This window comes from Cinclus cinclus, chromosome 8 (assembly GCF_963662255.1).
Source record: "Cinclus cinclus chromosome 8, bCinCin1.1, whole genome shotgun sequence".
NCBI lineage: Eukaryota > Metazoa > Chordata > Aves > Passeriformes > Cinclidae > Cinclus > Cinclus cinclus.
In genome coordinates, this window is record NC_085053.1 from 3,650,976 (window position 1) to 3,676,506 (window position 25,531).

The 25,531-nt window shown below is 43.3% G+C and overlaps 1 protein-coding gene across 1 annotated transcript in view; it reads right to left on the reverse strand.

Moving 5' to 3' along the window:
- RASAL2 (RAS protein activator like 2) overlaps window positions 1-25,531 on the reverse strand; it is a 102,512-nt gene that overhangs the window by 20,381 nt on the left and 56,600 nt on the right. Inside the window, exons 4-8 of the mRNA XM_062497213.1 lie at window positions 22,562-22,668; window positions 12,007-12,116; window positions 3,242-3,395; window positions 1,586-1,684; window positions 231-785 (exon numbers count right to left, since the gene is read on the reverse strand). Coding sequence (XP_062353197.1) covers window positions 231-785; window positions 1,586-1,684; window positions 3,242-3,395; window positions 12,007-12,116; window positions 22,562-22,668 — 1,025 coding nt within the window. The remainder of the gene's footprint in view (window positions 1-230; window positions 786-1,585; window positions 1,685-3,241; window positions 3,396-12,006; window positions 12,117-22,561; window positions 22,669-25,531) is intronic.

A 25,531-nucleotide genomic window follows, 5' to 3' on the forward strand; every position in this document is an offset into this window, starting at 1 on the left:
AACCTCTTGTTCCCTTAACCTACGTCCTGATTTTAGAAATGCAAAGGAAGGTTCCTGAACACTCAAATGTAGGTGCTAATTTTTAGAATAACATGAAGTTATAGAGTCCTCCCACTTATGCTTTGTACACAACATCTGCTGCTGCAGCTTATTGTCATGGGCCCCCAGTTTCCACCAGGAATCCCTTATCACTAGCCAGAGTCACTTCAACACAAGCCACCTGTACTTACCTTGGCTCTCCCAGTGCTCTGAAGAATGTGTACCAAGGCAGAAGCCATCTCTTCCTTGTTCTTGACACTGATCACAGGTTCCAGCACGGAGCACAGCAGGGCGTAGTTGCTGGTAACATACTCCCCAAATTCTTTGTACTGCTCCATGGGCAAGATGGTGATGGTCTGGTAACGGGATTTGATGCGAATGGAAGGCCCCCCTGATTTGCCTTTGTTGGCTGTAGGGGTGCTGACTGGGTACCATTTCTCCACAAACTGGCGACCGGTCACACTGGCCGTGGGAATGTTGACCAGGCCTACGTAATTGTTCTTGTCCTTTTTCTTTTTCTTCTCTACGTCCTTGTAGATGTGAACTGTGATGCTCTGAATGTGTGGGAGACTGTAGAACTCAAAGTGCTCCCCCCAGAAAATGTTATCTGCTTTTGCTTTGCTGGTGGTGCGGGCAAAGAGGATGTCATCAAGGCATAGCTCACAAAAGTATTTCTTCTTGGGGGTCAGGTCCTTGGCCTCTATGATCCAGAGGCGAAGCACATGTTCAGCTCGACGGCAATTGTCCTGTGCAGAAGAAAGAGATCAGTTTTGATTCAAAACCCCTAAAAGTTTAATATTTCATCTTCTAAAGCAGTAGAAAAGGGCTGCCTTTTCTGTCTGAGGTAAGGACAGAGTCAGAATTCACAATCACATTGTCTGATCCACAGAGAATGGGAATCTCTAGAAAATTGGACATTTTCTAAAACAGAGGCAAAGCACTGTCTTTTGTATGTCAAGAGTACTGGGGACTAGAACATTTTTCTTCTTCAAAAGTAGTATTTGAAATGCTTTAGAAAACAAACATTCTGCACAAGAGCCTGTCCAAAGCTGCCAGACTGATGAGGAATCCCAGAGCACTGTTAGCCTGTCCCTGGGAGGTAGGATGGCAGCTTTGGAGTGACTTATCAGATATTTTCCAGCTGATCTGTAACTCGATTCCTTGTCTCACTCTGGCTCAAATTTGTTTAATGTTGTTATTTCTGGGGTCCCCCACACCCTATCTCTGCCCCTAGATTAAAACATGACCCTTATGAAGTTGTGCCCCATCTCTCCCAGGTGCATGGCTTCAGAAATGCTGTCTGCATCCCAGGCTGGCACTGGGGCAGGGCTCAGGAAGCAGGCTGGTGTGTATTTACTCATTAAAGATTTGACCTACTGCCCTCCCTGGAATAGCACATGGAAGCTTTAGACACACGGATGAGTGGACGGCTCCCCAGACTAAATTAACTGAGGATGCATCTGTGGGAAGCCCTGGTACACTGGACTAAAATCCAATCATACCACCTCCATTCCCTCACTAATCTTATTTTCGCAGCTTCTATTACCTTCATTGGCTGGGATAGTCTGCGTATGTTTTCCATCCACCAGTCCCTCTCTGCTGCAGAAGAACAACTGAAGCATTTACTGCCCTTGGAGTAGGTTACCTGGAACAAATAAATGACAGGCTAAGTTCAGGAAAGCCTAGGAGACATGGAAGAGGCTGCAAAAAGCAAGGAGGAAGATAAACAGTGCTTGAGTAATAAAGTAGATATGAAAAAGGGAGGTAAAAATACAGTGGCCTAGAAGGCAGAGACCACAAAAGGCCCACAGAACATAGAGAGAAAAAGAAGTTTGAGGTTATATAAAACTACAGAAACTAAAGAATTTATATAAAATTAAGAACACCAGAGGCTCCTCCTAAAGACTTTTAAACAAAGCTTTAATCAGCCAGTCAATCTTTTTTTTTTTATACAGTTATTAATTGATCTGCGGCTGTTAAAGCTTTCCTGTTAAGATTTCCCTGTTAAGGCCAGGGGGCAGATGATTTGGTTACTAACAGTGTAAAAGACAGACAGAACTGACAGTGCATTAATATAAGGCAAAACACACTGGACATGATGACTTCAGTAAATACAAAATATTTCCAGGGGTCCATATAGACGGCAACAGCCTAAACAAACTGAGGGAGTTGTGCTCTGCCCCAGCCCCGACAGCTCTGCTTTCCCATACCACCTTGGCTGCTTCTCCTCTTACATGCCCTGACAAGCCTCATTTACTCTTTCCATTCATTTGTGTTCACAATTACAAAGCAGTTTGAGGCGACAGCCTCAGAACTAAGTTGTTGCCAGTGTTTTCCACCCAACTCCCCAAGCCTAAGCAAGCTGCAAAGTGCTTCCAAGTAGAAGGATGAGGCTGAAGCAAACAGGAACAATTTCTGGATGCGTCCGGTGGGACCAGAGCCTGATATTACTGCCAGAATTTTCCAGGTTGTAAACAGATCTTAGTTCCAGAAGCTTAAACACATCTGACTAATCCTGCTGAAGACAGAGTGACCTGCCCCTGCCACGACAGGTGACGTGGCCTCAGCTGCATCCAAACACACATGGCTCCACTTCTGGAGCTGTGGTGGTAGGACTGTGCTTACACACACAATTTCTGCCTGTTTCTGGGAGCAGAGCTCAGAGCTACAGCCTGCAGCCTCTACTGAAACAGCAAAGGGATCCTTGGATCCTGCTCTGCAGTGCTATGGACACACATCCACAGCCACTGAGGCTTCTCCTTTGGCAACTGGAGAGCACTGAGCTAATGGAAAGGGACTCTGACTGGAAATCTCATTTCTTGGTTACAGTAAATTTTCTAAATTAAATTTTAGGTGAATTTGGAGATGGTGAACACACAGCTGATGTATGTACTGTTGCATGTCCATTGTGCTGTAGGTATCAACCATACATTTGCATGCACACTACAAATGCTTAGATATTTATCGAACTGAAGAGATTTTTCAATTAGAAGACCTGATAATTGAAAAAGATTTCTCTCTGTTCAATGACTGATGCCATTAGCCTCAGGGACTTTAAAAGTCACATGACAGCTCAACAGTCCCCACCCAGAGCTCAGCACAGCAGTGGCTGCTGCTCTGTTTTCCAGTCCCCCAGTCCTGGAGCAGTGTTCCCCAAGGGTTCAGAGGGACTGGCAGCTGCCTGTTTGGAGCCTGACCCTACCTCAAAGCAGAAATCTCGTCCAAGGATGCTGTTGTGAAGTGGTTTGACAAAGACTGCTTCTTCTGCTGCAAAGTCCAGAGTCTCTATGGTGCTGGCTTGGTTCAGTAAAGACTCATGGGAACGGGACTCCTTCAGCTTGGGCAGCTCACGTGGTCTGCAGGACAAGGAGGAAAGGAAATATCTTTTTTTCTCACAATTACCAAAAAGAGCTGGCAAGATCCCAGAGAAAGCTGCAGCTTGGCTCGGTGCTTATTCAGAGCAACTTCTACAATTAGTCTGCAAACCTTATGAAAATAACATTAGGCCAGTAACCCCAGACTCCCAAGGGAATATCCAGCCTAGGAAGTCCATTCCCACTGACCTAGAAATTATAGCTGCCAAGTTGTCAGTGAAAGAACAACAGCAAAAAATTCAGAACTTAACTGCTGAAATTTAAAAAAAGCCCATAGGTAGCTTTGGATGTAATACTGAAAATACTTATTACTAGCTAGATTAGTAGACAGATGCTGTGTATTAGCAGCAAAGAACACATAGACTCCTAAATCTGTAACCAGTGCAGAATGAGGATTACTCATTAGAGCAGATGACCCTTCACAATGCACTTGATATAAACCCTTACACTAAAGTCAAATACACAAGTTCCTTTCCACTTCATGATTGCACAAATCAGTCATTTTGCATTCTCATTTTCAGCTGCTTCTTCCAGCTTGAATTTCCAATTTTTTTGATACTTTCTTTTTCTTTTAATTCCTCACTAACATATACTGCTTCTCCTTTCCAGCTGATTGTCCTGGTAAATCCTGGAGCTCCACCAGAGCTGAAATCCCCCAGATTCACAGCACCTTTTTATCAAGGCAGTTTTCTCTTTGTCCCCACCAGTTCTTGAACACTTCTCAAAGACATTACCCTCCCTCTACTATGCCACGGTTTTTGGCAAGCAACAGTGACATTATCAAATGTTTTAACCCTTTCTGTACCAATATGATTTTTTAATGCAACATTTGTGCACAGTGGGGAGCTCTGCTGTCAAACAGCACTGCAAAACGTGCCCAATTTAAAGGTGATGTGGCTTCACCTCTGCTCCTTCTGCCTCCAAACTGACACCTGCCCAAAGGTTTCTGCAACAGTCATACAACACCTGAGGCACAACTCGCATTTCAAGGTAAACATCATGTGCAGACACATCTGATTTTTCCTGTGGCAGTAATTCAGTCACATCCTTCACAGGTGACCAACAAGGAGGAAAAGCACAGAGTCCCAGCTTAGCAGAGTTTATATTTCGTTTAAGATATTGAAGTGTTCAGTGGTCCCTGAAGCCGAGTCCATAAATGTGGCTGCCCATCTAGTAAGTGTGACTGGGCACAAGGAACAGATGTGGAAGTAGAGAGACATCAGCTCTCAACACATCACTCAGAGAAAGACAGTGTTCCTGTGTTCATCCTCACAGTATTTCCTCTTTTATTCAATTCCCAGTATCAAATGGAAAATGTTAGAAAATGCTATTTATAGAGGAAAGAAAAACAGAGCTACCTCTAACAGCTTCCCTAATTCTGAAAAACAGTTTTTGTATACTTCCCTCACATGTCCAAAAAAAAAAAAAAAAAGATTCCTCACATTCTTTTTCCTTAGCAAAATCAAACTCCTCCTACCTGTGAGCAGTCCTATAGGGGAACTCAGAGGCAAATTCCCCCCCCCCCCAACATTTGGAAAAGGCATCTTAACAAAGCTGCTTAACAAAACCTTGGGTACCACAAAGGGTACAGGCAATGCAACAAGCAGAGTTCACCCAACTGCTCTTTTGTATGGAATGAAACACTACAGGTATTGGAGCAGATTCACACACAGTAAGATTTATTAAACAGTAAGGGAGAACTTTGCTCCCATTTAATATACTGAATGACCTAAGTGCAGGCAGCAAAACCCTTTGATGGGAGGAATATTCCAAAGATACTGATTTCAGATGCAAAGCAGCAGCCCTGGTAGGAGCGTTGGCTGTGCTGTGCTTTGTTCTAACAGGTTCCAGCAGCAGCTGAACCAACGCAAACCCAAACCTCAGCCATGTATAATTGAGCACTTGCTGCAATTTAAGGCAGGGCAAGTCTAAAATAAACACACCACAATACACCACTTTAATGTCATCTCTGCAAAAATCCTCTCTAATTTCTCCTCTCAAGAAAGCACTGCTGAGGTCACTTGGCTTCTGTCCCTGCCTCAAACTCTGAGCAATTCCTGTCCTTACAAAGTACTGTGAGCCTGCAGCCAGCTCCTGGTCAGTGGAAGAAAGCATGGAGTGAGCAAAAAGAGGGGGAAGAGGAGGAAAAGAGAAATAATTACCGAAGAAGGCAGGAAAAAAAAAAGGTATTTTGCAAATTCCAGTTAAACGGAGGCTGTGCAGGGAGCAAGACAAGGCAAGCAGACCTACATGAAGCAACTGTACAGCCACTTAGCAGAGCATCCCCAGATCATAGCAGTGCCACATGCCACAGCCCTTCCCTCCAAACTTCCTGCTCTGCGCTACATCTCAGACAACAAATCCTGCCTGGAGAGGAAAAAGGCACAGACAAATCCAAGAGCAGTTCTTCCTCAAGCCTCAGGTTACAGATTTCGGAGGAACACGGTGCCAGGCAGATAGGCTGGGGCCAGGAGAGCAGCCACAGCTATGGCAAGGAAAGCTCCCTCCTTGTCAGCTGCGCTCCCACTGGGTCCATGGTGCCAGCAGAGGCTCCTGCATGCTCCTGGGTTGCCAAGGCACAGCATCCCCTAAGGAGATTAAGGGTGCTGGCAGCCAGCAGAGGCAGCAGGCGAGGGGAGGCTGCTCTGCAGACGTGGCTAAGATGACCTTCCCAGACAGAGAAGTTCCTCCTTGTCCTTTCCTACAAGTTTGATGAGATCCATACATTAAAGGCAGCGTGAGAGAGCAAGGAATCTTCCAAAAAAGCTTCCAAACCACCTCTGGGAACAGGTACACACAGCAGATGTGCTCCAAACCTGCACATCCCATCTTGCAAGTCACACTTTTTAGAAGCATCTCTTCTGCTCCATTGCTCTTCTAACTAGTGGGCCGTGAGCATTTGGGTTTGTTGCAGAGCAACTGGAACACTGCTAGTTTTGCTGACTCAGGGTCCCATGGCAGACAAATGACAGGTTGTTCCAGCAATCCTTCAAAGTTACCATATTTAAAACAGCTCAATAAACTGATTAAGTGGCTTAGAATTGACACTTTATCTTCCATAAACATTAGAATATCCTAAAGCTGTTGGTTAGATGCAACCACATGCATTTAGAAACACAAGTACATGCATTTGTGAGCACCACAGTATGGATTTCATCTATTGATAGATAAAGAAATCTTTGACTTGTGCCTGTATCAGCAGCATCCCAATCAATACACGCAATAATTATACAGAAATAATACTTCTCCACTGCTTTAAAGCCTCATGTAATATGCTGAATCTGTTACAAGGAAAGAAAATTGCTTGCTGGCTTCCTTTTGGCATAGATGCCACTAATTCCTGTCCCACTGTCCAGCAAAGGGGCTGGATTAACAGGGTCCTTCCTGTATTAGGTAGGAAGCTACTGGGAAAATGAGTATTGCTCAGACTCTGTCAGCAGAGAGGTAATCCCAGGGAAGCAGATTACTGTAAACAGGAAGATCACATATGCAAAAAGTGGGGGAAGGGTTGTTTGTACAAATCTGTTTCTGTTAAACAGCTCCATTAACAACACAAATCCTGTTTTAAATTACAACTAACCTCCCACGATCAACTTTTTATCCTGCTGCTTTTTCTATCTGTGCCTGTTAACAGCAGAGATTGCAAAGGAACTACATGGGAATTCAGTTACCAAAGCACCAAATAATTCTTACACATTCTCCATAATTCCTTTCCCATAGGAAAAACAGACAGAGGAGAAGCATGTCAAGGAACATTTTAAACTTCTCATCTCTTTTCACATGTTTCGAAGTACTGGTCTTCAGAGCTGCATCATTTCCTTGTAAACCAAAGCCCAAACAATGCCCTAAACCACTGACCTGGCAGCAGCATGCAATGGCCACTGAAAAAGAGCTCTCCAACCACCCCATCTTGCTGGTCCAGCCCCAAGCTGACCCTCTCTCCTTGCACACCATAATTCAGTAATTTTCCATGACAGGAAAATCTCAGTTGTAAGCTGGGAACTGGAAACCTCTGGCTTTCAGTGGCTGCCCATGGCACAGCAGCCTATTAGCAAAGTTCTATTATATTCTACTGTCTATAAAGCATGTAGAATAAAGCGTTAAAATCCTAATTGCTCTGGTTATGAAGCTCCCCTGCTGATTTTGACCTATTTAAAAGCCAACCTACAAGGCACAACAGACTTTCAATTACCGAGCTTACCCGGGAGAGCACTATATTACTTGTAAAACAAGCCTGTGGACATCAAAAATCCAAAAGATTAAAAAATAAAAAAAGTTTAATAATGAACTTTCCTTTACCAAACTGGTGTGAAAGAAAAAGAACTCAGCCCAGTCACCCAGCTACAGCCAAGTCTCCAGTTGGCGTTGCACCAAGCTGTTCGTCCGCACACTTCAAATAATTCCAGCAATCCCCATGTGCTGGGAGACACTCCCTAAGAGCAGAAAGTTGAATTCCATACTTAGCCACTCTGCAAAGTCACAGGAGAGAGCCTGGACTGTAATGCAGAGAACTTTCTGCTGTTATCCCAGCTCCCACCCCTGTGGAACGGGACCCTACCGTCTCCAGCATCACCTGCAATTCACCCGTGCTCTGCCTGTGCTGCAGCACCAGGTTTTTCCCTGGCCAAACACTCATTTTTTTTTGCACCACACCCCTCTTCATTTTCCAACTGCCAATTATCTGAACATCCTATTACTTGGTCAACAATTCTACAAGTCTAACCAGTTTTAGTATTAATTTTCTTTTTTTGAAAAAGCAGAAAATTAGGCTAACTTATTTATTTGCAAGTTACACTGAGGTGCAATTAAATGCTGGGTTTTTCTGAGTATATTGTTCTAGTGTTCCATTGAGATCCTGGTCTTTTCTGGCAAGGTCCTACCCAAAGCCTCATTGTTTGAATCCTGGATTTGCAGAGCCCTTCCCTGCCTGCCTGCTCTCCCTGCAGATCACAGCTTGTCTGACACCTCTCAGGGTTCAGCCAAGCAGGCTGCTGAATTTCACAGCAGGAGAGTTCTCCTCTCTCCTCTGATCTCTGCTATTAACGTTTCCAAATGGTTTGTTTTGATGGACCAGAAATACTTAAACGATTAAGTTTCATTTCCCTACTAAACTCAAGGTGACTACTACATGGAGGAGCTTGGGCTTTGCAAAGAAGCATCAGCCATTAAGAAATATGTCTGTATAAAGGGGTCAAGTAAGCGTGCAGGTGGGAGAGAGCAGCCCAGCACTAAGGGGAAGGTTTGTGACAAACACTGGGGTCTTGTTCAGTTTTCAGTGAAAAAACAAACAACTGCTGAAAGAAATATGTTCACCAAATCAGAAGTGAGGCGTCCCTCCAGAAACAAACCACCCCTTTCCCCACACTCCACTGTGTTGATAGCAATAGATATGCTGAATGAATGCAAACTGGGAGTGAGTCAAGCCTTAATAACGCATTGTGTAACATCGATTTCTATCCTGACAGCTAAATGAGGGTGAAAATCCCCCACCCTTTTTTTTTTTTAGAACTAAAAATTAGATTAGAATGAACCTGAAAAACACGGCATGTTTTGCTTCTGTTATTTACACGAGCCGTGCTATTTTCTCACTGCAAAGAGGCAAGGAGGGAGGAGCAGGAACTTACCGAAAGTAGAAGAAGCTGTGGCTGGAGGAGTGATACCGTTTGACCATGAAGCCCAGAGCCATGGCTACCTGCTTCCCTGTGCCCTGCTGGAGCCCATTCCGAGCCCTGCTATGACTGGCTCATAATGCCATGAAATGACTTTTAGCAAAGCAGGAGGATTCCCACGTGGCAGTAAATCCCAACAGGGCAAAGCCCTCCCAGCTGTCTGCAGAGCTTTGCTGCAGTCACCGAGACCATATGCAGCCAGTCACAATCATCTTCACTCCCTCTCCATAAACAAAACTGCTGGTCCTCCTGGAGACTGACCACAAATTGGAAATATTAATTTGGTCCCTCCTTTCAAACAAAACTTTTCTTAAGTCTTTTCTCATGCTTTTTTTACATGTTTTCTATATTATGGATGCTGAGAAAACATTACGGATGAATGTGTGAGTTGAAAAGCTCAAAGGATGCAGGAGGAAACAGGCTGGAAAAGCTGTGAGAGATGCTACAGTGACATGATGCCAGGTCACCTCCTGGTGAGAGCTGTTGGTAACCTGGTGAGATGCTGCACTGAGCACACATTGAAGAGTCTCATTCCCACCTGCCGTGGCTCACAAAGGAGCACAATCTAACTCCTGCCACATCAGTGCCTTGTAAAGGCAACACACGTGTATTCAAGTACAAAACAACATGGGCAAACTACCTGAGCCTGAATAACAAGAGGGATGTGAATTACAGACAGAGAGGTTATGGGTTTATTTCTACAAGACACCTGGATGCTGATCCATGTTTCTAGAGGGGCATCAGAACTCTCCTCCCTCCCTATCCACTAACCCACACACTGAAATGAAGTTAAAAGCCAGAAAAGGTATGCTGGCCAACTGCTTTCTGCTGAAACAGAAAATCTGATTACAAAAAAATCTGCAACTCATCTCCATCCCTCTCCCTACAGCATTCCTGACTCCCTTCTGTTTTAAATCAACTCTGAACAGACAGCATCCATCCTCTGTCATCATCCAGCATGGCATGCAATGTTACAGTATCCCAAATCTTGACGTTTACCAGGATAACTAATTTTCCTTACTCCAGAATTTTAGAGGTATTTATCTACAAAATCTCCACTTTCCTGACAGGTCCCAAATACCCCAGAAGCATAAAAAGGCAGTATGACAGCAGCCTCTATTTCCTTCTAATCCTTTTAATTTATAAAGATTTATAATACTTTCTTTGAAGGCAGGGCTCTTGTGTTTGTCAGAGCAAGAAAAGGGAGATGCTATCAGTCAATGTGGCCCTGAAAACCTGTGTAATACCATGACATCACCTAGAACCACCTGCTTGAAATGGGAAAGGGCTGACTCACCAGGGCAGGACAGGAAAGTTCTTACTGCTACAGATCAAAGGCTCATACAGAACAACGGGGAGAAGAGAAGGTGGCAATTCCTTCTTGTGAATTTAGAGTCAGCTCTATTTTCAATAATGCCACCATGTGATCAAGTACCAGGATTGTATGCTTTTGTGCCTTCAGGCCATCACAGAAAATTCACATTTCATTTTGAGTCTTGTTGAAAATTTGTGCCCATGCTGGTTGGGAGTAGAAGGGGGTCTGCTTTTTAAGAGAAAGCAGCTTTGCTGTGTGTAACATCATGTCTTAAAACAAAGATTGTAGGAAATAATTACAGCTACATTTATTAGCTTTCCCAGAACAACAGTGCTTCCCTGACACTACAAAAGCAAGTATCCAGCATGAGTACCAAGCTCAAGAAAGACAACCAGATTATTTATGGCAAGGAATTTTTTTCCATTTCAAAAATTCAAGCAAAGCTGGTTTCAAACAACAGTAAAAATAACAGTACTTGATTACCTGGTGGCATTATTTCAGATGCTTATGCTCACTGAATTGCTTTTATAGCCACGTTGCAACACCCTGAAAATAGAGATTTATAGGAAAACTCTGCCTCAAAGCAGCCTGGGTGGACTACAGGAGCAAGGCCATCTAGATGGTTAGTCACATCTGGTAAACAGCAGGCTTTTCTGTAACTCCTGATGTTAACAGACCTCCAACATTCTCAGCCTTGCTATCTCTCTGATTTTATGGTCTGCCTTTCAGATGGAGGAGGCAGCACCACTGATTGAAGCAGCACAGCATGACAGATACAACTAATGAATTCAGCTCAGCTAAAGGAAGAGGGAAAATGCAGTGAATAATGTCAAATCACAGAAGCCTGCCATGGCCTCCAGTACAGGCCAACTTATTTTTCACTCTATCTACTTCTCCTGCTGGGCCACTGTCAATGTAATACAGAATATGTTTAATGAAAACAATCAAGAGACTTTGTGAATAGTTAGGAAACACTGTGCAAGAGCCTTTGCTTGCCTCATATACAATCCATTCCCAGCCTGGACCTCCAGCCAAAAGCTAAACAAGCAAAGACATACCAAATGGAGTACTAAGATGTCAGAAATTACTGAGTTTTCCAGTTTTCTGAAAAACAGATCATCTGTTCCTTGTGGTAACACTGCAATAACCAAAACACCAACACTGCAAGTGTCCTCAGTGTGCCTGAACTGCACTGCACATCTGGGCTGTGTCAGTGCTGACGGAACCACCCTGCTCACATCAGCACAATTCCTCATCTCACCACATCACTGGCCTGCAGGCAAGCCCTGCATGCAGCAAGGCAAATTCCTCTCCAGCTGATCAATCCCATCATTTTCTATCATGAAATTGGAAGCCTGCAGCTTATTTGAAACAGATGCAGGAAAAGGTACCGAAGTCCACCTGCTTAACCTGAGCTTTCTAACAGCTGTGAAGAGCAGCAGTTTCCCATCCTGTATCAGCAGTACACTGCACACTAAACTTCTGACGTGCCAGAGGCAGCCCCACAACTCCCTCCATGCCAGCTGGACAAGAAACCCCCTTCCTGGCCCTCCTCCCCTGAGTGCACTCACGTGCTGTGTGTCAGCTCTGTGGACACATCACAACTTACCTGTCCTCAGAATTGCTGGGAGAGGGCAGACGGAAACTTATATTCCTGTCCAGTTTAGATTGGCTCTTTGTCCTCTTGATGGATCCTTTCAGGCGCTTACTGAAGAAGCCCTAAAATGAGAAGTTGCAGAAGTGACACAGGGAAACTGGTGACAGTAATGAATCACTCAATGTGCTGTCACTGAGTCCAAACACAGAGGTTTCATGCCAGCCACAGGATGGGCTGGACTGGGATTCCTCTGAGCAGGAAGAAAGGCAGGGCTGGATTGTCAGTGACACTTCAGGAGGTGAGAGCCTCCAATTGCAACAATTAGCATTACTCACATTACTGGGGTACTTCAATGGATTCCAACTATTATACAAGAGATCTAAACCCCACAATTACCATTTAACAAGGAACAATCTTCAATATCACTGTCTGTTCCTACTTCCCCTCTTCATGCCATGTTTTTAATTCTTGGTGAGCTTAGAAGTGCAAAAGTCTTGTATTATGAGTTTCTATTGAGCCCACAGTTGCAGCTAGGTTTTCCTTTTTAATTTAGATATAGGACATTAAATCTTAAAATATTTCATAATTTCAATAATCTGGCTGGCCAGAATAGAAAATTTCAAAGCATTTCACACACACCAGTGGCTTCAGATATCATCATTGGGAAGAAGCAAAGCTCAATTAAAAAAATCTGCTTAGGATCGAAAAATAAAATAAATCTTCAAATAATCTGTCTTCAAACTACAGTTGTTTGCCCAACAAAGTCCAAAGCCATGATAGCTGGAGGGAGCCTCTGGGATCATCTCCTACTCAATGGGGGTGTGCTGCCAACACTAGGTCAGTCTAATTCTGACTTGGTCTAGCCAAGTATTGAAAACTTCTGAGACAGAAGGAACAAAGGAAGGGGAATCTGTTTTCTGCATCTGAAGGCAGTGCTACATTTAAGACTGCCCTTCAGTTTCTGAGGCTTGCCAGCCAGAGGCTCCTCAGGGGTGAAAGCTGCTACTTGCTCCTGATAAAGTGGAAAAGGCCTGATATCTAAATACAGGCGGAAAAAATAAAAAAGAACCCAAAAAAGCCCCTAAAAACAAACAACCCCCCAAAACACCACCAAACCATAAAACAAACAAACAAACAAACAAACAAAAAAAAACAAACAAAAAAAACAAACCAAAAACCACAAATGTATACAATGTACTGGGAGAAAACATACTGTCAAAAGGCAAGAAGTGTTTTCAGCTGTGTGTACCACTCACACTCTGCCCATGATGCTGCACTTTTCTTGGTCCTGGTATTGAAAAAGTGCCTTTGAAAAAGCCCTGTACTCAATAGATACTCCAGGGCTTCTCTTGGGGCTGTTGCTGGAATTCAAGTAGAGAATGTACAGCACTTTCAAAGGCACTTTTGTATATTGACCTCTCAGCATAACAGGTAACAAACCCAGCCCCAGGGATTCAGATCTGGTGGACCCTGGCTTCAGCCCAGTACCTCCCAGTCTACTCAAATTGCAAACATGAAATAACATGGCTTTTTCCCCTTAAGGGCAAATAAGACAAAGCTGACCCAATTTAGCAGGGGTCCAGAAGTATTTATATTGAATAATTCCAAATCCCACTCAGAGAAGGACTGTGAATATTCATTTTTGTGTGTATGTACAGTTTTAAATTGGCGCTGATTTAACATGGAACATGCTCTTGGTTTAAATGAACGTAATCTATACCCCAATGAAACAAATGCTCTATCTGGGGTTGAATAAGGCTATTCAGAGTTGACTATACAAAAAAACCAAACAAACAAATAAAAAACCAACCAAACAAACAAAAAAAAAAAAAACCCAAACAAAACCAAAAAACCAAAAACAAGAAAAAAAGCCCCAAAACAAACAACAGAACCCCAAACAGGGTAAGAACATATTTAAAGACAAAAATTTATTCAAACAAAGGGTGTGCTTATTGGTCATCCTCAAAAGAGTTGAAAACAATTGCAGTATTTTCTCTGTGCTGGCAGTTCATGCAGGGCCAGTGCTTACAGATGGACAACATGGAAGCAGCATGAAAAATTCACACGTGCCAGAACTGAGCAGAGTTTTTTGACTTCCATTTGCCAAAGGAAATGCTTTTAAATAGCAAATGCAGATATAAAAAAGGTGAAGTGATAAAAAATAAACTTCTATCTGCAACAATACCGCCGAAGTGAAAGTTTTATTTCCTTTTACTGCTATAGACAAGAAATCCCCACCACTGTTTATAAAGCAGCTTGCACCATTAAAAAGATAAAACCACATTTACCACTTTTCTTATTGTCTAGGTATTTCTCCTAAATATTTATTTCAACACAAAACAGACTCTTGTTCGGTTCTTATACCTAAATGTAATGGAGTGTCTGAGCTTTAAAAATCTCCATGGAGCTTCTTTAAAAACATTGGGAATTTTACTCCTTAAACAAATACCCTCAGACAAAAAGATGTAAATTATTACCCAAACTGCCCGAATTGATGAGACTATGTTCTTAATCAAAAAAAGTACAAAATATAGGTAGGATAAGCTATCTAGGAAGAAATTTGAAAAGAGACAGATTTGAAGTTCACACTTAATGAGATGGAGCTCTGTACAAGCTGCCCTCAGAATCACAGGTTTAGGGGAACAGGGATAGAAAAGAGAGATAGGGAGAGTGATGGTGCACAACCACATACACAATCAGGAATAGGTCAGGGCAGGTTTATCATTTCAACCAAAGCCATCAAACTCTAGCCTAAGAAAACCCAATGATAACAACATCTAAAAAGAATTCAATCCCACTGAGAATTCTATTCATCTCATTTGGAAGTTAAGCTACTCGAATCTCCCGCTCTGCCAATCTCCACAGGAGAAGGGATAATTCAGCAGGCTGTTGGAAACTTTCCCTCATAGCTGCACAGGGAAAGCACAGAAACTCTCAGCCCCAAGTATTACCAACCGAGGGGTGGTGGTTGTTGAGGGCAATTTTGGCTTTAGGAAAAGTTCCCTTTGTGCTAAAGATGCCAACTGGCTGTTTGTCCACAACCTGAGCAGAGCAGCACAGGAACTGTCTGACAAATTCAAAGACAGCCCAAGTACGAGCTACTCAACTCTTGAGCTGCTGCTTCCTATGGACATGATGATTCTTCACTCCAGGGAGAGCAGCCCATACATAATAAATAATGGTTGTCCTGGCTGGTGTTTGGAAAGGTTAATTCAGCCATGAATAAATGAAATTGTGTATAACCATAACACAAATCAGCCACCAATAAACTGCAATGGTATTAGCGGAAGTTTCTAAGCACTAAAAGAAGGGTAAAATGGGCAACACAAAAGGTCCATCTTACACACAGTGCTGTTACCTACATTAGTTCTTTCTGGGAACAAACACACTGCATTTGAGCCTTGCAACGTATCTTGAACATCTGTAATTCTTGATGAGAAGCAGCAATGCATTATTAATAACACCAGATGGGTAACTTCATTTACAGAGTGATGAGACTCATCTTCTCTAAGGGGAAGGAATGGATGGGTACAAAGCTAACCCTCAAGTGACTGGATGACAGCAGAACTGCCTCCCCACTAACATGCGTGGTGAGGACATAAAGCAGTTTATTCCTGAAATGGTTCACAAGCAGCTATCAAGGAAAAAAAGTAGTGTCATAGGCAAGTGAAAACACTGTCCTGTGCCAGTAGTGTTTTAAAGCTATGGGGAGGCAAGGAAGCAGGGGACGATCGCCAGGTGGTAAAATGGAAAGATCAAACTAGAAGGATATTCCAGGAACAAGCAGCAAAATGGTGAAGTTTACTATTCCTGGCAGTACAACAGCAGAAGGCCAGTTTAACTAGCAAGGAGGTGAAGTTTGCTTGTGAGCCCAGTAACAGTCAGCATTAAAATGTAAGCAGTGACTCCCTTTGGAAAGACTTTTAACCACTCACACACTAGGAAAGCAGATGAAAACAAGCCTAGATACACCTTGGAGGTAATACACAGAACAAGATATACTTACAACAGCCACATTCCACCATCTACTCGTCAAAAAACCTGCCACTATGTCACTGACAAGGTGGCTTGTGCACTGGCACAAAACAATAAAAAACATGTTTGAATGTACAAACAGAGCCAAATAAAAGCAGAGTGGTATTATGTAAACCTACTGTAGCTTTCACACTAATGCATCACTCTTCTGATTTTCTCATCTCAGCAAGAAAGCTAGGACACAACAGAACTCCAGAAGTATAAACTGATTAAAGGTAGACAAGAGGGGGATTTACAAATGATATGTTTTTAAGACCAACTATTTATTTTAGGAACAAAGGCAAAATGGGATTATGGATGCATAAAACAAATAGAATAGAAATTACCTAAGCTCTTCATGCACCCTGTTACATAAGAAAACCAAAGGGCAATTTAACATGAGAGGCAGCACGTTTCACTGATTGTCAGGAGACCTTTCTCAATACTATCTATAAATGAGCCCATTCAATTCACCACCACAAGATATTATACAGACAATTTTTTTTCAGCAAGATTAAAAAAGGATTATGTGTTTATATAAGGAAGAATAGCATATGTAGCTGCATTAGTCAGGTTTAAAAATAACAAGAGTGAGCAATAATCATGCTTCAGGACACAAGCTGATCAACAGCAAGGATCAGGAAAGATATTTTTCCCCTGATGGGACAGCACTGCAGATTTGGCCAGATAACAATTTCAACTTTCCAACGAAAAATGGTCTACAGCCACAGGAGGGATGCAGAATAGGAGGAACAAGTTTAGGAACAGTGATAAGAAAGCCAAGGAAAAGCAGAGGATACTGTCACAAGGGTACATTGATAATACACCTGTTAATAAAATGCACTGTAAGATTGCGTGCACTCTGCATGATGTGCAGGCCAAAGTCCTGCAGGAATCAAATTTCCAAGTCACTGGGAATTATACTGAAAAATTCATGAAGAAGCAAGAGCTATCTGATAGCCAAGAGGGCCACATCAGCTTTTCAGATCCCAGTTCAGCAAGGTGTTTAGCATGGACACAACTGGGAGCAGCACCTGGGTGCCCTTGTGGGAGTTGCCTTTAGCAGGAACAGCAGATGGAAGGAGCATCCTTAAAAGCCCCCACCCAGGAATTAATGAATACAGGTAAAAAGCCTGTCTGGAGAGCAACAAAACAACAGTGACAAAAAACTAACATAAGAAACAGTCATAAGAAACCTGAGCCAGTCAGGAAGGGCAGGCAATGATTTCCTGACCCTGGCTCTTTCCCTGGCACGAAGCCACTAAGCAGCCCAACACTTCAGAACAACTTTTGATAATGCGGCACACATGCTGATTACAAAAAATTATTAAAAATGAACTTTGTTAAAGCTCATAACATAAACAGAAGGAATGGCTGCAGGAATATCTAAAAACAGTATTTACAACAAGTGATAAGGTATCAAGGTAGAAGAAAGGGTCCAATGGGATGTGGTAGGGATTGTGGCCTGACTGCTTCTGCTTAACATCCTTGTTAATCATCTGGAAGGAAAGTTAAACAGCACATTAATTACACTGAGCTATATTAAATTAGGAGGTGAAGCAAGGGCCAGGGAGGACAGAGAAATAACACAAAGGGTCAGGAGCAATTGGAAACTGGTAACACACATTCCTGTGAACTGTAGTGCCAGAACTTGGAGAATCAGTTGAAGGGAATTGAAAACACAAGAGCAAGAAAAGAGATAAAAGGGCCAGAAGGACTCATTTGCAAAGAGAGGATGCATTAATTAAACTTTGCATAACTTGACTAAGTCATGATTTGGAGGTGAAGAATAAAATGAGTCGGCGCATATTTAAATACTACTAAGCCAAGGACAACTGGAATGTGAGCAGTGTTTAAAGCTATGTACATCCATAGATCCCCTACATTACCTATAGAATAAAAGGAATTGTAATCAGGTTTACACCAAACATGAGAATAATGTTCCTGCTGTTGAGGTCCACCAGACAGTGTCAGAGCCTGGATATCCCCATCATCTGACACAACACTAAAATTTGATGTAATGAACAAATCTGCTGTGGCAGCGAGACACTGTGAAAGTTATAGAGCCTATGAACAGCATTGTCTCAGATAAAGATACGGATGAAAGCGTGGTGAGCATCCTGGAGATAGTCAGTCACCCGTTTATGCTTTCTGACACAGAATTCACACAATAGCCAGCACATCTAAGCCATCGCAGCACAGGCAAGTGACAAAAACTAGAGCAGATTCAAACAAACCTCCCAGGAAGAGTAGAAAGTGGAAGGAAAAACATAGGTTTCTATTGAGGGGACAGATTTGAGCACAGCGTTTTTCATGGGGGATGCTGTGGTGCCTCACACTAATGCAAATCAACAATTCCACCTCTGCATTGGTGCTGATGCAGAATTAAAAATATGTATTTGTATGCCATGGGGTCACACGGGCAGCACAGCTCAGACTTGTCCTACCCTGGCAGCAGGGCAGGAGCAAAGCCGTGCTCTGGAGAAGCAACTGTCTTGCTGACTGCATAAAAGATGAGGCTGGGCAGCCACGAGATCTCATCAAGCTTTGACCTTCACTCGGGCTGGATGCGTTGTCTCCTGTTCCATTTAGCAGTACTCTTAAAGAGCAAGGAGGCAGACAGCACTTCTACAGATCCAATTATACCCTCAGCCAGAAACAAACCAAGGAAGGCAATCTGCAAGTATCCTACATCAAGGTTCCAATAAAAATCATTTTATTTACTTCAAAGATTGTGCTCTGGCTTTCCTGTCTCGTTCACACTTGTTCTTTTGCCTCTTTCTCATCTTTCTTTCCCCATTAGCCAGCACACACGGATTAATCATATTATTTGTAATAACAACTCTGAGCCAAAACTGGAGAGCGCAGCAAGAGCCTGAAGGGTGAGTTTAGAGATTCCTCTCCATCCGGTCACTGCAGGAGGTCTGAGGATGTGGACAGTCCCATATTTACCCAATGCCAACAGCAGAGCAATGAGGGAACGTGTCAGGCTGCAGCAGTACCACCAGGGCTCCACAGTGCCACAGCAGGGAACGGGATGCACGGAGACCGAGGCGCTGCCAGGACATGGTGTGTGTGTGTGGGAAGGGAAAAGCTGGTCTCTCGCCCACCTATGCGTCACAGTGCCTACTTGGAGCCAGCTCCCTCTGCCTCCCTATTTGTTCAGTCAAATAGTATCCATGATTAAAAATATGACTTCTATATATGCATCTATAAACGGCACTCTTCTGTCTATATGTGAGTAGACACATTTCTTCATCTCCATTTTCCTAACTTTTGTGCCCTTTCCCTTCTCTCTCAGTATTTCTTCCCGACACACCTGGCAATTGTCAAACATCAATGTACACAGCTGAACTTACACGGAGGCTAAAGTTTCACGTGCAGACAAGAAAATTTGGGTCAATGGGAAGGAAAAAGAAAGGACAAGCATCAGGAGCTCTTCCCTCTGTACGTGTTGTGCAGTGTCAACATCTGCAGAATCCCCTTTACTCCCCTTTGTGGGAGATAACCAGAACAAATCATGGAATTATAGAATGGTTTGGCTTGGGAGGGACCTTAAAGATCATCTCATTCCAGCCCCCTGCCATGGGTGGGGACATCTTCCACTGTCCCAGGTTGCTTCAAGCCCTGTCCAGCCTGGTCTGGTACACTGCCAGGGATGGGGCACCCACAGTTTTTCCCAGCAACGTGTGCCAGGGCCTCAGAACCCTCACAAACACATAGGACATGCTAGTCCACGTAGTGGCTCATCCTAGGAAAGAATGTAACTACTGAAATTCTGCTTTTCTCACACTAGTAAATTTAAACATACATCTTTTCCTCCAGTGCCAATGCAGGAGGTAAAAAGGTAAATTTCTCAAACTTTACATATCAGCCCTTAAAAATAAATCCCTCATTGACCACCACCACTGAATAGATTAGTTTAAAAATGCATTGTCAGGGAAATGTTTGCTTAAAGGCAATTATGCTGTTATGAATCAAAATTCCAGATGCTAAAACAATGCCAATTAGCAGTATTAAAAAAACAGATGCCTTGTTCTGAATACCACTGCCTGTGCTTGAAAGGGAAAAACCTGTACAGAACATGCTGGAAGCTAGTGTCCTATTGAGAAGACAGCTTTTAAATAGCTGTTCTGAAAGACAAACTTAAAAAGCTGTAAAAGCAACTTATAATGAAAGTCTCAGCATAATTTTCCATTAGGATGGAAGAAGGTTAAGATGTCCCCTGCCTTAAGCTGCTTTCCGTTAGAAATCCAAGCAGTGAGTAGATGAGGTATGGCACAGAGTCAGGGCCATGGGAAGAATAACTGAGACAGCACTATGCTGCAGCTGCCTGTAGCCCTCCAACCTGCACTGGGGGTGACAAAGTCTGGAAAAACAAAAAAGCAAGTTCTCTTACTATTAATCTCCTTTATATGTAGAATAAATCCCTGTCAAATAAGGACAACCTCACAGACACAGATTTGAAGCCATTACAAGCACCTTTTACATCCTTCACTTGCAGCTCCTCTCAGATCAGTGATCCAAGACTGGGACTTTCATGAGGCGCCCAAGTCACCCTTCCTCCTTCTGAGAGCTGGGAAATTCTTATTATCAGTCAAAGGCACCAACATGATTCCTCCCCCATCTTCTTAGCTACCTATCAGATGTGTGCCAATCTACCAAGTTAACAGTGTGTTTGGTTTCAGCAGTTTTGTCTTAAGCTCATCTGTATTGTTAAGCAAGCTGACTTCTAATTGCAGCTTGCTCTTTTAAACAGCTCACAAGCTGCCATGGTTTTAAAACAGGGTGATCTCAGCCCCCACTTAGGGGCAACAGGGTATAAATGGGTTACTCAAAACAAAACCTCCAAAGCCATAAGCCTTGTCCCCATGAGGGTGACAGGAGGGTGCATTATGCTCCTGGGTGTACAGGTGGTCAGGCAGACAAAGCAGCAGAATCCATCTCCACATGGCACAAATAGCTTCTAGCTTTCTGCTGGTTTCTACCCAAGAAAAGCAGCCAGGTACTGCTTCCTGAGCCTATTTGCCAGAGTCCTAAAAGCCCAACACACCACCAGGGGAAATGAGAAACATTCTGCAGGGTTCTTGTTCTGAAAGGGAGCAGGAGCTAAGTAGTATCAGAGAACTATTAGAGAAGAATTAGAGAACCATTAAAACGTTACTTAAGAGACAGGACCATCATCAAAAGGAATGGTACAAAAATGAGGAAAAAAGGAGGCATATAAAATAAACAATACAGATAGCCATCAAACACTTCTGATACACAGCTTGCAGTTGTTAGACAAAGCTACTATGATGCACGTATACATCTAAAGGCTGGGGCTATTACTTATAGATGAAGGCAAAGAAAACAGAATTTCTTATAAATGAAGACATGAATAAAGACTTTTGAAGGCTCTCAGAGTTCAGAAATCTTTCTGGAACCCTGTGATCACGGACTCGGTATCAAAATCTCAGAACCTGACATAACATTCTTCTGCCAGCTTCACATACAACTAAACCAAGGCCCTTTTTCCCCCAAGTATTATCCAGAAAACAGATCTCTGAAGTGACAGAGGCTCGTTCATAGAACACCCAATAGCTCAGGTGGGAAAGCACCTCTGGACATTATCTAGTCCCTTCCAATCTGTATTATTCTGTGATTCTGAAAAGGGCCCAAGTAAGGATACCCAGTGTAATCACTGCTTCCTTGGTCCCTTTCTGCATTCCAATAAACCATGAATTCACAGGTTGCTTTAAACACCATGTATTCTATACACTCTGACCAACCTTGAATAATCTTTAATCCTTGGGTAACTTAAAGAACTCTCATTAAATCTTTTGGCTGTTTTTTAATTTTATTTTTAAAAATACATGATGCAAGATTTATTCTGAAGTCTGCAGATTACTTGACAAAAGTAAAGTAGGGCTTGAAAACCTTTGCAATATTCAAGGTAGATATTTTAAAATATGAACAAATATTGTTGAAAATTACTGGGCAGCTCATTTTAACTTGTAGCATTTGTCCTCAGTCTAATAATAAAAATGTCTTTGTGCTTCTGGACACGAAGACCGACCCAAGCAACATCCAGGCTGTAGCTGAACAACTCTCATGCAGACTCACAGCCAACCAAACTCAGGACAAAACCCAGAGAGCTAAAGAGGAATTAACAAACCTGCAGAAATTTCATTAGCTTCTGAATAAACTATAAAACCATTTCAATGTTATCACGTGCTAAAGGAACTTGTTTCCTTGTCAAGATTGAATATGGAATGCAATCCCAGGAGGTGCCTTCAAAAGTATTTATATAGGTCACTGCCCACATTAACACTGATGTTTCTCAGTCTGCAACTTTAGATCAAGGCAATGAAAAGGAACAAGTTAGGGATCTACCAGGAATCTTATTGATAATATATGACACTTGATAGCAAAACTTCTTGGTCAACTGGAAATACTAACCAAACATTCCTTTGCCCCCAGGCTCCCCCAGCCTGGTTGTACACTGTGATATTTTAATCTCCTCCTCCCATCCAATGAGACAAATTCCCCTTTGCAGGGAAGGAACACTTACTGGTACTCTGAAAGGAGAAGTGTTCGGAACATCCATGGAGCTGGTTTTCTCAGAGGTGCTGGTCCCTGAGATGCTCCGTCTGCGAGGAGATCTCTCTGCTGGGACCTCTGAGGAAGAGAAGAAGAAGGTGGTGAATGGGTGCTTGGGGGAGGGGAACAGTCAGGCTTTGTGCTCTGTAGGACAGCAGCCTCAGGAAAGTTTTGAGTGCATTACTAAACTGCTGAATTAACCCACCTACTTACCTGTATCTTATTCACTTATAAACCTACAATGGCATTTTCACTGGCAGATTCAAGGTTGTGAATCTGACTTGAATGTGGGAGATTAAAATAAAAACTGCTGATAAAGATCAACATCTGGATATACTTAATATTCTGTTACTGTTTGAGAGACAGTATTCAGAGAACTTAAATCTATTTTTTTTAATATCTGGGGGTTTTTTATGTAAGCAGTGCAGTAATTAACAGGTAACTACAATCAAGACCCAGGGAAGCTCAGTTTTAGTCCCAGCTGAATGTAATTTGGCAAAGGTCAAAGTTCAGATGTGTATGATCCCACTACTTGCTCAAAGCATGTAACCAGCAAAAGACTTATAAGTGCCTGGGTAATATGAAATATATATCTCTGCAGATAAAAAAAAAATAGGTCAACTTCTCCTCTTTCTGGCAGATGACCTTACTAAGACACGACTTTGGCATGTTAAATCCATGCAGACTGATCTGATGAGCACGAATATTCATAAAAGCTGCACTGATATTTTTGGCTAGTACAAATACTGGAATAATGGCTAATAAAGTACACACAGCATTAAAAATCTCTCTACAAACACACATATATGCATTTTTATATAGAGCTAGATATGCATACATATGCATACAGATACCTTTATCACAAGTGCTGCCCATCTCCAGCTCAATTGCCAGACTTTAAGGAATCCAGCTTCACAAAACATCCCCCGACACGGGGAGGGAAAAAATCACTTCCTAGCAGAAAGTCCATTGTTATCTTCTGAACCTTAAAGAAAAGGCGCAAGCCGTGACTCCAGGAAGTGACATTGTGACTCCTGCCGTTCTCCTTTCAAGAGCCAGATGCAGCTTAAACTTCCACTGCTCGCCGCCCGGCCCTGGGGATCCGTGCCTTGGGTGTCTCCGTCCGCCCTCCCTCCCTCTCTCCCTCCCCGGGCAGTGAGCGAGCGGAGCAGCAGCACACAGGACTGCAGCTCTTCAATCAATCGCTCCGGCTGCACATCCTCATTAGTTACTTTCAGGCTATTAACAGACGCCCAACTGCCGCCTTCCCTCCGCTACCGAAAATTTCCCTGTGCATCCTGATTCACAGAAGCAAAAAGCAAGGTTTATGGGGAGAGACGGCCAGCTGGTGCCACGAGAGCGGCATTTTCCTCCAAAGAGCCGAAGCAAAAAAAAACAAAAAGGAGAGAAGCCTTCTTCAGGGATAACATTACTTGTGATGTCTTTGCGTAGCGGATTTTGATTTCAGCAGAGTTATAGCGCGTCTTTTCCATGGATGCTTGGAGACTGACAAAATGGAGCACAGAGGAGGAGGAGAGGCGAAGAAATCCGGACCCTGCAGTATTAGCGTCTCACTAATTTATCTCTTAAAAAAAGCAAACTGCTGACAATGAGCCCCTCAGTCTGCTTGGGGAAAGGACTGCTGAGAGGGAGAGCAGCCTGGTGAAGCGGGCAGAGTCCAACACGGGCTGCGGCGTGTTCCCCTGGGGAACGGGCAGGGCACGGGCAGCCGTGACAGCGATGCCCGAGCCCTGCCCGCACCGACCGAGCGCATCCCGGCCCGCCGGAGCCAGCGGAGCCGCGACGGAGCGATGGCCCTGCCGGGAGAGCCCTCCTCCACGCTCTCCTACAGCACCACCTGCTCCAGAGCTGGAGGGTAAGTCCCCATCAGGACACCTTCAGAGAACAAAGCACTTGGAGCAGGGCCAGCGCCAGCTCAAGGTTTTTGAGTCAGTCAGTCAGTCCCACCACCTCAGGAGCCTTTGCAGTGCTGCCAGTTTTACCTGACGGTGCACTTTAATATCACCAGCTGCCTCCCCGACCTAGATGAAGGGAAACTTTATTTTCTGCAGCACCTGTAAGTACTGCTCTGCCCAGAGCTGTGTTAGGTAGGATATAAAGAACTGTCTCTGCCATTCCTGCCGTTCCCATGCCCATGTAACAAAGGCAAATAGGATTGATATATTCCATTGGAACAGGGCTAGAGTGAGGACCTTTTATGTTACACTGACTAGTAATGAGTAACGTAATAGGTTTGGCTTCCTCTGCTTCTCACGCGCAGGAAATCATATCAAAGCTGCTCCAGTAATTTAAAACAGTCTGTTAACTTTGCTGAGTCATACATGGAAACACGACCCCAAATTCCCCACTATTTTCCACAACACGTTCTGCTGGAGGGGCAGTTTTGGAAAGAGCTTAACTTTAAACTGAACGGAGTTGAAAAGCTACCACAAAGAATGTGCCTGGCTCCCCTTGCCTTCCCTCTCTTCCCCAACATCCACCCAGCAGCAGTCCAACTTTTCTGCAAATAAAATGTTGACATTTCATCGGTAAAATGAGTTCCTTCTTTTCCCACACCCTCACAGAGGTGTACCAAATGGGGAAGGGAAAATGAAATATTCACTAGGTGCCTGCAGTGAACTAAAAATAAAAACTACCTTTCCCTCTCTTCTCCTTCTAAAAAACAACTGCAAATAGACACGCTTAGTCCCTAGGAAAAGGAAGACCCAGATACAACAAAATTGTTGGGATACGTTAACTGGGAATCAAAAGCTGAAGTAACTTGCTATGATGTCTGTAGAACAGTATTTTCGCTGAGTCTTGTGAAAGAAATCTATACTGTCACCACCAGGCAAAACATTAGACAGTTCCTTCCCCTGTTCTACTAGTAATGCTTGAGGCTACTCTTGCATAATCTTCACCTGCCGCAAAAATCAATGCA